Genomic DNA, 13813 nt, shown 5'->3' on the forward strand with positions numbered 1-13813 from the left:
ACTTAGACCGATATTGATTTTTTTAGGTGAGCCTTTTTAAAGTAGCCAAAGTACATTTTGTTGCTGACCTGTCCACTATTGTTTATTGCTTAGCTTCCTACACCTGCGCTCCTGCTGCTTCTTCAAACCGGCAGCGTACCGACTGCCACCTACTGGAGGTAAAACACTGACCATGGATAATAATCTCACACAACCCCACTTCAAATAATTTAAACTATCCCTTTAATGTTACACTGAGAGTTACTGAATCCAATGGCTGTAGCTTGACATTGACAAACGATTGCGACTTTGTACTTTTTGTTTTAACAGACATATTAAAATTTTAAGGGATTTTGGTATTTTTATGTCCTATCAGTGTGCAGCAGCTTCTTAACATTTACAGTTAAGTTTAAATAATTAATAAAACGTTCTAAAAGCTCTAATCAGAATATTTCACAATCTTTCTTTTTTATTTTTTTTATTTTAGTTTGATTCATATCCCGAATGTTGGTTTACCAAATTAATAGGTGGAGCAGCAGTGATTCAAATCACCACCACCCCTGTGACGTCGTACAAGTTCCCTTCAAACTACTGTATTCATCATTCTGAAGAAACCAGCGTGGGAGTATATTCATGTTCATTACACAGTGACCTACATATCTCACTGTTTTGTGATTAAATGATACTTCATGTCACTGTGAATCACAGACTAACCTGTTCTGATGCAAGGGAAACAAATATTTATCTAGGAGGAAGATTAAATTAATCGGTGCAGCCCAGTTTTAAGGCCTTAATGAAGTTGATGGTTTCATCTAGTAAGGTACATCTTGCAGCTGTAGGCACCTGTATAAAGTTTGCAGCAGAATTCAGTGATGCAGTGAGAAAACATGAATATTTGTGCGATTATTTTGGGAGCCTTGCCGATTATCTGAAAGAACCTCATCAGTTGATTCTAGGAATAATCTCTCGCTCTGTGTCTCTCTCTCTCTTCATTGTGATTCGCCTCTCTTTCTCTTTACTCTCTCTCCCCCTCTCTCTCTCCTTTATCTGCTGTGGGACTCCCTCCCCCCTCCACCCTCCTCCATCCTCACCCCCTCCTTCTCCCTCTCCTCTGCGCCTCAAAAGCGCGGTCCATGGTGCGAAAGCCTCCTTTTCTCCGTTTTCCTTCAGGATGGCATTCTTCAAATATCTTCGCTCTGTAAAGAATGAGCTGATCCTCTTCTCAGCTCCGTTTCTACTTCTCCCACTGCCTTTAGTGATCGGGACATCGGTATGTAACTAAATAATTTGGATTAAAACAATAGATTCATTTAGATTAAACTTTGACACGGTGGTAAAAAAGTGGAGAAATCCGTTAATTCTTGGTGATTTTGGTAGAAAATAATTGAAATGCTGAATCTTTAATTGGTATTTGGCAGCATATGCGCCAGAAGGCTCCTTTAATTATGCTTCTTTAAATAGCTCGTCTAATTAGGGAAACATTTCACTTCGTGTGCAGACGGTTTTAACAGATGATCGAAGGAAATTCACCCTCAGATTCAGACATTTTTGCCCTGAAAATTAGATTTAAATGGCTGAGTCTGGTCTGGTTGCGTCGTGCACCTGTTGCGCAGCGCACTTCGAGCAAAATTGCATGAGAACTTCGGTGAGTTGCCTGAGGCTGGAGCGCTCTGGACTCTTGTTATTTTAACTCCGTGTTGTTAACATGAATGGTCGTGTCCAGCGTGGGAACATGGAGTCAAAGGGCTCTGTCCACGTTACTACCTACATGTGACATAGAGAGACATGCACACAGGCATGTAAGCATGTTATGATAGACACAGACTGCATGAACAAAGACATGAAGTAGAGGAGGGTAACAGAGGGTCAGGGCTCAAACTTTAGGATTCTTTTCTTGCTTGCTTTATGTGTATTATTGGTTTAAATCTTAATTGTGCTTGTTTTTTACTGTTGTGGATTTCATGATTTTTGTATTTGCTTATACTGATTCTTGAGATTCCTTCTATAAACCTGGGTTTTCTAAATCTCACCTGCACAATTTGCTTCTTTCCTTTCTTTTGTTTGCTGCTCTATTTTATTGTGCAAATAAATAAAAATTAAAGGTATAATATGCAACATTTTCCTAAAAATACAATATATAGACCCTTACAAACATAATCCCTTTCAGGCATCACTTATTACCCATTAGAAGTGAGTAGTGGCGTCTGTACCTGCAGAGACACCTCTGCCTGTATTTTCTTATTTTCTTATTTTCGGGATGCTGTACCAACCTAAAATGTCCCTATCTTGGGAATTAAACTCAGCAATCAACTCTTTTTCTAGTGAATGTATGAACAGCTCAGACAAATCCTACAGATTTTGCCTTTTTTTAAAATCAAGTATCAATGTAAAATCAATTGATGCACTTTTTAACTTGGAAAACACTTAAAAGGTCTATTTACACAAACAACAGGGCAATAAAATGTGACAAATAAATATGTCATGTAATTATACAGCAATTCACAGGGTATTTATGGAGCTCAGAGGGATGATCTCGGCAAATTTACTAGCAGGTGACCAGAAACAATAGGACAACAGGCGCACTTATCTTTACCCTTTGAACCATAATAACATCCAATTAAAGATTATGTAATACCAGAAGCTGTTTTTACATCTTACATTGCAGCTTTCCATTATGTTTTCACATGTTTTCATGCAGGAGGCAGAATGTGCGTATGTGATTGTCCTGATGGCAGTTTACTGGTGCACAGAGGTCCTTCCTCTGGCTGTGACGGCTCTCCTCCCTGCCCTCCTGTTCCCCTTGTTTGGCATTATGCAGTCGAAGGAGGTAAGTAAATGAACTGCAGCAGTGTGTATCAAGATGTGTCCAATATTGTAACAGTGATTGAAAATCTTGCACAAGGCCAGTAAAATGTAATAAAATGATAGATATGGTCTCAGATAAATGCTGGCATGGCTGCAGTAATAGAGACACCCTCATACACTGTCTGTGGGAATGTCCTGTGGTGAACTCCTTCACAGAGATCCTCCAGAATGATGTTCCTAAATGTCCTATACTGTGTATACTAGGCTTCAAATCAATGGATTTTCAATCAGTTTTCCCAGCAAATTCCAGTTTTGCATTTCCCTCTCCCTTTTTCTTCTCAGGATCACAGTTTGCCTGAATGTCTCCCTATTTCACACCTTTTTCCCCCCTTTTTTCCCTTCTCAATATCACAGCCTGTTTCTGACACTGCGCAGCACCAAATTTGACCTTCTGGAAAGAATAATTCCTGTTTCTTAAGGAAAGTTTTAAAGGAAAGGGCAGAGGTGGAAAAAGCACACATTCTGTACTCAAGTAGGTGTCTGGATACTTGTGTTAAAATAGACTGGTAAAAGTAGAGGGACTAATTCAACTTTTCTACTCAAGTAAAAATGAAACAGGCTCTAAAATGTACTCACTGTAAAAGTAAAAAGTCACCCTCTAAAGGATATTTCTACTGAATGTTTCTGTGCAATGCTAACTGAACTTCACCAGCTGAGACTCTTTAATCTATGTTTTTTTTCATTTCATTATGTCTGTTTTTGTCTTTTTACATATTTTTGTGTCTTGTTACCTCTGCTACATCACTTTTGTCTTTTTACATCTTTTATGCTGTTTTTGTTTTCATGCATAATTTTTTGTCATGTCACATCTTTTTTGTGTTGTTAGGACTTTTACACCGTTGTGATCTTCTTACATCTTTAAAGTTGATTGTCTTATCGTCTTGTTGTTGAACTCAGTCTTGAAGGCGGTGCACAGTGACACAAAATAATAGATAAGCTACAGTTCCTCTCAAATGCATTAAAACTAAAGCAACTAGCCTGTTTTGAAAATGTAAGGAGCAGAAAGTACAGATATCTACTGTGTTTAAAATGTAGGGAGTAAGAGTAAAGTTGTCAGAAAAATAAACACGTAAGTAAAGAACACATACCTGCGAACTTTACTGAAGTACAATAATGTATATAACGTATATAAAGTATGTGCTTGGTTATTCCCACCTCGAGGAAAGGGGTATGCATTTTGTAAAATAAACCAAAAAAAATAAATGCATGAATGGAAACTGATGAATATTAGTTTATGCCAGAGGGGTGACTTATTCTGTATTCTTTCCTGTGAATTAAAAGCAAAATTGAAAGCATTTAACATAAAAATGTTGTTGTATTGTACTCATTATTTTGTTATTTCTTTAAAAGTCACCAAAATTCAGGGCACAAAGTCTCTGAAACTTTTTGTTTTGAAATCCTACGTATTGTTAAGATCTCAAGGTTGTCAACTATGTCTACAAGGAAAATGAGATTTGTAACACGGTTGTCTTGCAGCTAAATGAAAAATTGTTATGAAGAAATGAAATCCAAACCTATTTTAGCTTGAACAGCTGTTTGAGGAGTTTATAGACTTAATTGGGATAGAAAGAGCTGCTGCCACATTAAGGCACCTTAATCCAGGTTTAAAGGGATTGTGGGATACAGTAAGGTCATATTTGTACTCTACTACTACATGGAGATTTTCAAGGATCTTTTGTTCATATAAAACTACTTTAAGGGGATAGTTCACCCCTAAATTAAAAATACACATTTTTCCTCTGGTCTGTATGTATGTATGTGTCAAATGTCCAGTCTGTAAAATAAAAGAACCAATATGAATTTAAAAGAAAAGAAACAAGGAAGACTTTCTGCTGACACATGTCTTGCTGTCTCAGGTGTGTATGCAGTACCTGAAGGACACAAACCTGTTGTTTGTGGGGGGACTGATGGTCGCAGTGGCCGTGGAGCACTGGAATCTGCACAAGCGCATTGCCCTGAGGGTGCTGCTCTTTGTTGGTGTGCGTCCAGCACTGTGAGTGGTTCACATTCACACCTCCACAGCAGATTCTCTGTTTGACTTGATATGTTTAAGACCTACATTTCCGAAGCTTATCTAATCACCTGTCACATCAAAAACAGCCGACGCAGATAAAGACACTTCAAGTTTTTTATTGCCGTCATAAAAGTCTTTAAACACTCGGCGCTGCCTCTTCCCTTCCAAGGCCACTAACAGTTTTTTTTTATCTGCCTGACAGCTTGATGTTGGGTTTCATGGGTGTGACAGCCTTCCTGTCCATGTGGATCAGTAACACGGCAACCACAGCCATGATGGTGCCTATTGTCCAAGCCGTGCTGGAGCAGCTCAACAACAGCGAGGCAGAGATGCCTCAGATCCTGAGCTCAGAGGACCAGGTCCAGACATCAGAGACTGACGGCAAACACACTCCGCAGACAGAGAAACAGGCTGACGGACAAGGTGAGCCACGGTCACCTTCAGTTACAGTGTGTTTGGCCAAGAAAAACACACAGCGCTTTTCATTCCCTGCTCTTTGTTTGAAGGTTCGGTGGTGGTGACTTTCTTAGATGCCACAGTGGAGGCCGCGAGGCATAAGGAGGCAGCGGAAAGGCGGAGAATGTGTAAAGGGATGACCCTGTGTGTTTGTTACGCTGCCAGCATCGGAGGCACTGCCACACTGACAGGAACCGGTCCCAATCTGGTGCTCAAGGGCCAGATGAACCAGTGAGTTTTCTCTCAGAACAATTTCTAGTTTGCCTTCAATTTTGTTCGGCAAAATCTAAAAAAAAACCCTGTTATTTTCCTCAGACTGTTTCCTGAAAATGGAGACGTGATTAACTTTGCCTCCTGGTTCGGCTTTGCCTTCCCTAACATGATCCTCATGCTCACGCTGGCCTGGCTTTGGCTGCAGTTTGTCTTCATGGGATTCAAGTGAGTTTGGTGATGCTTAAAGCCTAATTATAGTGACAGAGGCTTGAATCAACATCAAGAAACTTCTACCGCGTCAGGAGTGTGATTGAGTGCAGAGGTGACACAAAGATTTTTCCCATGTGATCCCTCTTAGTTTTAAGAAGACGTGGGGCTGTGGGGCTGTGAAGACAGAGAAAGAAATCGCTGCCTATAACGTGATCCGTGAGCAGCATCGTCTGCTCGGGCCCATGTCCTTCGGAGAGATAAGTGTCCTGAGTCTCTTCGTCCTGCTGGTGGTGATGTGGTTCACGAGGGATCCAGGCTTTGTCGCTGGCTGGGCGACAGATATCTTCAACTCCAAAGCAGAGTGTGTATACAAAATGTTTCTATTATTGTGAATCATTTGCTTTGAAGAAACTTTAAAAAAAAACTACGTTTGTTTATTCCTTCATCCCTCCACTTCTCAGGTATGTGACGGACGCCACAGTGGCAATCTTCATTGCCGTCCTTCTCTTTGTTTTACCATCTAAACCCCCACGTTGCTGTTCATTCAGGACTCACAGTTTTGACACAGGTGAGCTATTGTCCTGAAAGAAAATGTCACACGCCATACACTTTTAACTATGTTTTGATACTGACATTGAATTTATTGGATTTGTAGCACCCCATCAAGCTGCTGGCCCAAGTCCACCTCTGCTCACCTGGAAAATTGCCCAGAAAAAGATGCCATGGGGCATTGTGCTTCTTCTTGGAGGAGGTTTTGCTTTAGCCAAGGGCAGTGAAGTAAGTGATGGTGACAGTCATAATATTAATGAAAAACTGAGCCAAGAGCTTTCACGCAAAATAATAATGTCTCCAGAGGGGGAAGTGTGGTTGTGGCTTCATAGTTGGCATAGTGGCTCTTTTTATACTATTTATTGTTGATATTTTCAGCCATAGCCATTCGATGTAATTACTTTTGTATATAGCGATATTTATTATCAGTGGCGGAGTCCGCCATTCCTTCACTAGACACACAAGTCTGTATCTAAAGGCTTCGCTCAGTAGAGACTGAGGAAAATTTCCAAGCATTCATTGCTAAAACTGGTTGGAAACAACTAGAGAAATTTTAACTCCAGCACCAAACGAATGGGGGGGAGAGCATTATTTCTGGTAAGGCGTGTCCTTGAAAAAAATGTAAGCATAGGTTTGTAAGTAGCTTTTCTCGCCACCATTTAAGCAACTACCTTTCATTTGGAATTCCCCAGACGATTGGTAGGCGGTGAGATCTGCAGTTGTCTGGTTTTGCAACACTAGTGGCTTCATGGTTTGCTGCCTTTAAAGTTGATTAGTTGGAAACTCTGTTTTTTATATAATTTAAATATATATAAAGTGTATATATATGATATATATATTATATGCTCAGCTGTAGCCATTTTCTGTGTTTACATTTTGTGATTACCTTTCTATGTGGTGGCTTTTATTGTTGGTGGTGGAGTCTGCATTCATGCTCTAGATTCAAAATGCCCATGTACAAGAAGAGTCATGGGAAATGGCACAACACGTAATCCAGTGTTACCGCTTTTAATTTTATCTCATCTGAATCAGCGTTATTCTTTAGAGATTGTTCTCATATCAGAGCTGTATTAAGTGTCAATGCAAAATTGACATTTCCTACAGATTTAAGTTCAAATGTCCCCTTTAATGAGTTACTTTTGCAATGATAGACACTAAGATTTTTAAGCACTGACCTCACAGGCTTCCAGGCCCCCAAATGTGGTAGATAGCATACATTTTTGTTGGCCCAAATGTAAACTTACGTATAAACGTATAAACACAGAAAAGACAATTTAATGCAACCTAACACAGCTTCCTAAATGTTGACATTTGTAGTCTCTACTTTGTGATGTGGTGTTTCCTGAATGCATTCAAGCTAGACATCTTGCCTAGTTGAGGAAACTGGCGGCATACACCACAGTACAGTACGTCCTGAGATGTGTCATATTCTAGCATAGCATATTCTAAAGTATTGTAAGTAACATTTCTGCACTAAAATGTTAAAACACTAGATCTTTGTTATATATCTTATTGACATAACAGCGCATTTCCTACTAGCCAATGTTAGACGTCGTAAATGTCAGAGAGTGATGAAGGAGGTTGGCGCACATGACGAAAAACGTGACATGAATGAAACTTTGATATTACCTCATCAGTGAAAATGATTTCTGCATCATGTCAGATAGATTTTCATCAGTTTCACAATCCCACGGTACCTCATGTCATCAAACTGCTTCTTTTGTTATTCTGTTAATATGAGAGACTCCTAGTGGCAGAACTTACATATTGTGGTTTTAATGTGTCCGTTGTTTTTGTTTTATTTTTGTGGCATTTTTACGCTGCAAACAGCACTGACGTAGGTTTCAAATGATACTGTGCTGTATATAATGTACAAACCTTAATTATAGCATACTCACAGTGAATGAGCAAATGTTAACTCAGCTGTTTAGATAAATACTGTGCGCATATCCAGAAGAGGCTAACCCTGTATATGTTTTTATGTATATTTCTGTAGGAATCTGGACTCTCAAAGTGGATGGGAGATCAAATGACCCCCCTGCAAAGCATCCCTCCCTGGGCAATTGCTATCATCTTATGTCTGCTGATTGCTACCTTCACTGAGTGCACCAGTAATGTGGCCACTGCGACACTCTTCCTACCTGTCTTAGCCTCAATGGTACGTTCTCAGAGACAAAGAGAGTGAAATGTGTTTGATGGAAAAAAAAAAAAAAGCAGAAGCAGAGGCAGAATCTCAGACTGCAGGAGACAGACAATTATGTTTGGCAGCAGTGGTTCAGTGAGGTGAAGTGCTGCACAGACTTGGTAGAGCTCTAAAAGACGTTTCGCCTCTCATCTAAGAGGCTTCTTTAGTTCTGACCGACTGGCAGAGAGCTCCACTGAAGAAGCCTCTTGGATGAGAGGCGAAACGTTTTCTAGAAAACTCTACCAAGTCCGGTTGCCTACGACAAGCTTTTCTACAAATACCATGACCTGGATGACTGAGAACCTTCGCAGACATGCTACATAGTGTAATTTCTTTTGAACTGATTTCCCCAATTGGAGTCCAGCATTGAAACTACTCCCAGTGGGAGCCGGCCTATTTTCCCTTGTTTGGTTACCCAGCTAGTTGGTCATTCAGGCTGAATATGTTTGGTCCCCTTACCCGGGCCCCTCCTCCCATTAATAACCTGCCAAACACACCAATTCAGCCCAGTGCCTTGTAATGCTGCCCACCCCACTGCCGCTGAAGAATGGCATTACTGTGCCCACTTGTCGAGCACTCGAGAGAAGGCCAGAGCCGGGTTGTGAAAGACAGTGCCAAGCCAGTGCATTCAGACAGATATTTAGGGAGAATGAAGCCAAGTGGGTTCCAACTCTCGTGTGAAAATAGAGATAGAAAGAAAAGAGGGAAAGAAAAGAACATCTGATCAGTTACAAGCAGCTGAAAGTGGGGAGACGACACTTTGTGGCAGTCGTGGCTTGTGGTATGTCACTTTATGTGTCACCCTGTCAAGTGAAACTTCAGCATCTGATTTAAACATCAGACAAGACAAAACCCTGTCATCCCAGTGACCTGATATACAGCCTACTGTTTAAAGAGGACTAACTATAAAGTTTAACTCTCTTCACTCTTTGTTTATTTTAGAACCAGAAATTACTGTGGACTTGTAAGCTACTGTGCTGTGGGATATGTAATTCAGCAGCAAATTCCACAGTAATGTTTTCTGCAGCTGAGTAGTCTGCCATTATCGCTACATATGTAGTGCTTTTCTATTCTGGATATCATGACTCAGCCCTAAGTTTGCAGGAATTTATTTTAATTACACCCACCTAATGAGAGTTTTCTCTCCGCACAGAATTGCACACGTTTCACTCTGAGTTATGAGTCAGTGATTACGGCTGCAGAAAAATAGCCAGATGGAAGAGTGGAGGATTTTGCTATCAAGGCGGTGTTCATCCCTGTCTCAGACTGTTTCTTTCTGTGTGATTATCGCAGTCTCAGTCCATTGGAATGAATCCACTGTACGTCATGGTGCCGTGCACTCTGAGTGCCTCATTTGCCTTCATGCTGCCTGTTGCGACGCCTCCGAACGCCATAGTCTTCTCTTATGGATACCTCAAGGTTGCTGACATGGTGAGTATAGCAGCGATTTGTTGTGTTTATGTGTTAAATTATATGTTTAACATGCAAAGTTGGCACTTTAGGGCAACTGTTATACTGTAAGGATAACTGAGCCTATAGTATGTGTTTATAGTCACTGGCAGAAGGGTTTTTTGTTTGCTTTCTCATCGAGAGTCACATGAGGAGATCATATGTAGCGTTCTTAAGATGCACTCAGACAAAAAATGATGCAAAGTTCTGTCTCACGTCTTTCTCACAAGTTTGACCTCTGGACCATTTACTTATGATAAACCCCAAAAATCCAGTGTACCGACTCTCTAAAACGTTAGCTGTAAGCTAGCTAAAAACAGACACACTGAGTGTGTGCTTGTGTGTTTGTGTAGCAGTTCAGTTGGACATGTTTTCACGTCATTTTGCAAAGTACAATTTGTGTCTTCCTGGGTCCTCAGTGAATGTGACGCAAGAGAGTGTTAGCATTAGTATTTTTAACCAAATGTCAGATATCCTGTAGATGCCCTATGCCCTATTTTAGTGCGTGGACCCTGTTAAAACCAATGGAATTTTTTTTTCTCCATGAGTGTGGTAAAATGGGTCAACCCCTACAAAATTTCAGCACAGTGGCTGGCTGCAGTACAGGTCACAAATCTTGCCTCCTCAGTGTTTGTAGATGGGATTTGGGTCAAACTAAAACATCAAAGTACAGGATGGTTTCTGTCATTAAGATAGATCTTATCACGCTAGTATGTTTTCAAGTGTTCACTTTTCTCATCAGTTTATTTTTAATTGGTTATTTGATGCTATAAAAAGGGGATTTCATGCCATGATTGACAGTTGAGCCTTGCTGCCAGACACTGGGTGGTATGGGCGGGAACTCAAAAGTGCAGCTCCAACGCTACTGTGCAGACTCTGGCTCCAAGGGACGTTACCAGCACAAAATGGCAGTGCTCATATCCAGGATATTTTAGCTTCAGTTTTGCAAAATGGACAGAATGGGAGACGTGTTGTCCACTTTATTTACAATGGGTCATAGTCACTCACATTTGTGATCTGTAAATGTTTAAGGAATAATTCAGTGTTTTTGGAAAACGTGCTGATTTGCGTTCTTGCCTTGAGTCAGACGAAAAGGTCAGTACCATTCCTCAAGCCAGCTCAGACCAAAGATTCATGACTTTAGAACGCAAGATTAGAAAAATATATAGCAGAGTACAATTATAAGAAAATAGAAAATAGGTATGTAAAAAAAAAAAGTACAATGGACTGCAGTACATACAGAGATAATATAGCAAGTGCCTTATTCTCCATAACAGGAATGTATATGTATAGAACAGCAATATATAGAGAGAGATAAAGAGAGAAAAAATAGAAATCAAAAATGATAAATACAAGAATTATGTACAAAATGTGCCACCAGGACAGCCAGGTCCGATTCTCCTTGAAATCAGATGAGACGAGTCTGTGTTTACATTTTCCCAGACAAACTTACAGTGAGTAGTACATTAGCCAGTAAAAATGAAGCAGGAGGAGATTCTTATTTAGATAAACTTATTTTTATGATGTTATATTTTGTGGTTATAGCAGTAGACACACTACCACTTTTGTCTATAGGTGCTTCCAAAATCAACAATATAAAAGTTCCTTCTAGTAGCTTTAATAACAGACGCACTGTGTGTGTGTATGGAAGTGTGCCTGTGTGTTAGTGTGGCGGCTCAGCCTCTGACTGATCTCTGTCTGTCTCCTTTTCCATCTCATGTCTGTCTGTTTATGGCGCAGATTCAAAAGCACTGGGATAGGCACATTTTTCGCTCATGCTGAAACAATGGCAGCTTGCACAGACACGAGTGCACATCGGTTTGCGATGTCAAATTCATGTCAAGTTGCACCTGAATCACCTCCGAAGCTCACGCTGCCGTCTAAATTTTTTTATGCATGGATGGTAAATATGAAGCTACAACCAGCAGCAGCCGGTTAACTTAACTTAGTGTGAAGACCAGAAACAAGGGAAAGCAAACAGCTTGCCTGGTTACGTCCAAAGATAACAAAATCTGCGTAGCAGCATCTCAAAACCTCACCAATTCTACATCTAGTTTGATTGATTTGTACAAAAGTGTAGAAAAGCCAAAGCTAGTCTGGCATATAACCTAACTTATCATTTTTACGTGTAACGATTAAAGGGACAATTCACCCCCAAAGTCAAAAATACATATTTTTCTTCTTACCTGTAGAGATATACTGTCTAGACTATTTTCTTTCTATTCTACCTGCAGAAAGAAAGTAGTTCCTGCATGATTGTGTTCACCTATTCAGCATATTATCTGATAACTGGGTCACGATTTCTGGAAGAGACATTTGTGTTGAAACAAAATTTTCAAGTGTGTTTTTTTGGCTCTTTGAGCACCACAAGCTGAGTGACATGTAGTCAGGTATCTCTACAGGTGATATCTCCAAAACTCACACCAAAAATAAATAAATAAATAGCACTACAGGCCAGAGGAAAAATATGTATTTTTGATTTGGGGGTGAACTGTCCCTCCAAGATATAATACGTTAAGCAGAGTGGTTCTTTGGACAAAGAGGACTGACTGTTTCCCTGTTTCCCATCTTTATGCTAAGCTAAGATAACCAGCTGCTGGCTGCTAGCTTCATATTTAGCAGGAAGACATGAGAGCAGTATCAATCTTCTCATCTAATTCTCATCAAGAAAGTGAGTATTTCCCAACATGTCCTTTGATATCATTACGTACTCTTCCTCTCCATCAGGCCCGGACAGGAATTGTCATGAACATCATCGGCATCCTTTGTATAACGCTGGCCATTAACAGCTGGGGCAAGGCCATGTTTGAGCTGGACTCCTTCCCCGCCTGGGCCAACGTCACCGGGGTGTGATGGTACTGGTCCTGCCACAGGAGAACGTCCACACACACCCTGCCCTCCCTATCCACAGGTGCCAGACAAAGATCTCTGGTCAGAGCAACAGCACAGGACCACTCGCTGGACCGCACGCATCTGATTGCTGCTAGAATACGAGCCCCTCAAGGCTTGTTTTCATCGACACCTGAGCCTCGCTCGTGAAAGAAAGCGGTAATGAATACAATTACAAATGGAAGAAAAGTGGCTGAAGAATGAAAATGAAATCTTTTTGTTATTTACATTATATCATAATGAAGTTAGACTTCAATTTATTTATATCTTTAAATAGAGAGACTTTTTAATAATACACCTAAGCTGTAAGTTCTAGAAACAATTGTTTTTTTATCAAAGGAAATCATAGGAAGGACTATTCATGAGGTTTTTTTTTTTTAAATGTTTTAAGTAGTTAAATGTAGCCATATCTTAATAGCAATAATCCATTTGGTGTAAATATAAGAATGCAACTTAGATTATTTACAAAAGTAATGCACTTAAGTCCAATTTTAAGGTACATGTTCTTCACATTTTATGTCACTTCTACTTTAACTTGACTGCATTTCGAAGGAAATAATTGTTAATATTATAATTATTTTTACTCTACATTTATCTAACTGCTGTCTCTTTTCATGGCATGACATTTTTATGACTTATGATTACAGATTTAACTACCCAGCTGCACACAAATCTGCCCCATTCACAACCACATACAACATTAAGAAATCCTGTAAATGCATGTGTAATTATAATCTGATAACATTACATATAATACAACACTGACAAGGGCAATTCAGCTGCTTAATGAGTACTTTTACTACTTATACATTTTTGTGTCACAAGCTTTACTTTCATTTGAAAAAGCAACATGCAAGACACGAACATTCAAAAATCAGTACTGCAGTCCAAATAGGGAGCTGAGCTCATAGATAGACTGACGTTGAAGCAAGTTGTTTCTCTCCACTCCTCCCTTCACTCAAAGCTCAGGTTCCAAAGACACTGAACCTACAAGAGCACGATTA

At 40.0% G+C, this 13813-nt stretch overlaps 1 protein-coding gene across 1 annotated transcript; it reads left to right on the forward strand.

The window, feature by feature from the left end:
* Positions 1-1097: 1097 nt before the first annotated feature.
* Positions 1098-13169, forward strand: slc13a5b (solute carrier family 13 member 5b). The gene is made up of 12 exons (XM_084717941.1): positions 1098-1249; positions 2678-2806; positions 4701-4837; positions 5061-5281; positions 5365-5545; positions 5630-5752; positions 5886-6098; positions 6199-6305; positions 6393-6514; positions 8283-8444; positions 9765-9902; positions 12648-13169. Exons 1-12 carry the CDS (start codon positions 1151-1153, stop codon positions 12771-12773), a joined length of 1758 nt encoding a protein of 585 aa, XP_084574067.1. The 5' UTR covers positions 1098-1150; the 3' UTR covers positions 12774-13169.
* Positions 13170-13813: the final 644 nt, after the last annotated feature.

The sequence above is a fragment of the Lutjanus erythropterus genome, chromosome 4 (assembly GCF_056507025.1).
Source record: "Lutjanus erythropterus isolate fLutEry1 chromosome 4, fLutEry1.hap2, whole genome shotgun sequence".
NCBI classification, from domain to species: domain Eukaryota; kingdom Metazoa; phylum Chordata; class Actinopteri; order Lutjaniformes; family Lutjanidae; genus Lutjanus; species Lutjanus erythropterus.

Excerpts from the sequence above, each read along its gene's own strand:
- slc13a5b (XM_084717941.1), top strand. The coding sequence starts at position 1,151 with ATGGCATTCTTCAAATATCTTCGCTCTGTAAAGAATGAGCTGATCCTC. Across the intron at positions 4,838-5,060 it reads GTTGGTGTGCGTCCAGCACT|CTTGATGTTGGGTTTCATGG; the intron begins GTGAGTGGTTCA and ends TCTGCCTGACAG. Across the intron at positions 5,282-5,364 it reads GAAACAGGCTGACGGACAAG|GTTCGGTGGTGGTGACTTTC; the intron begins GTGAGCCACGGT and ends CTTTGTTTGAAG.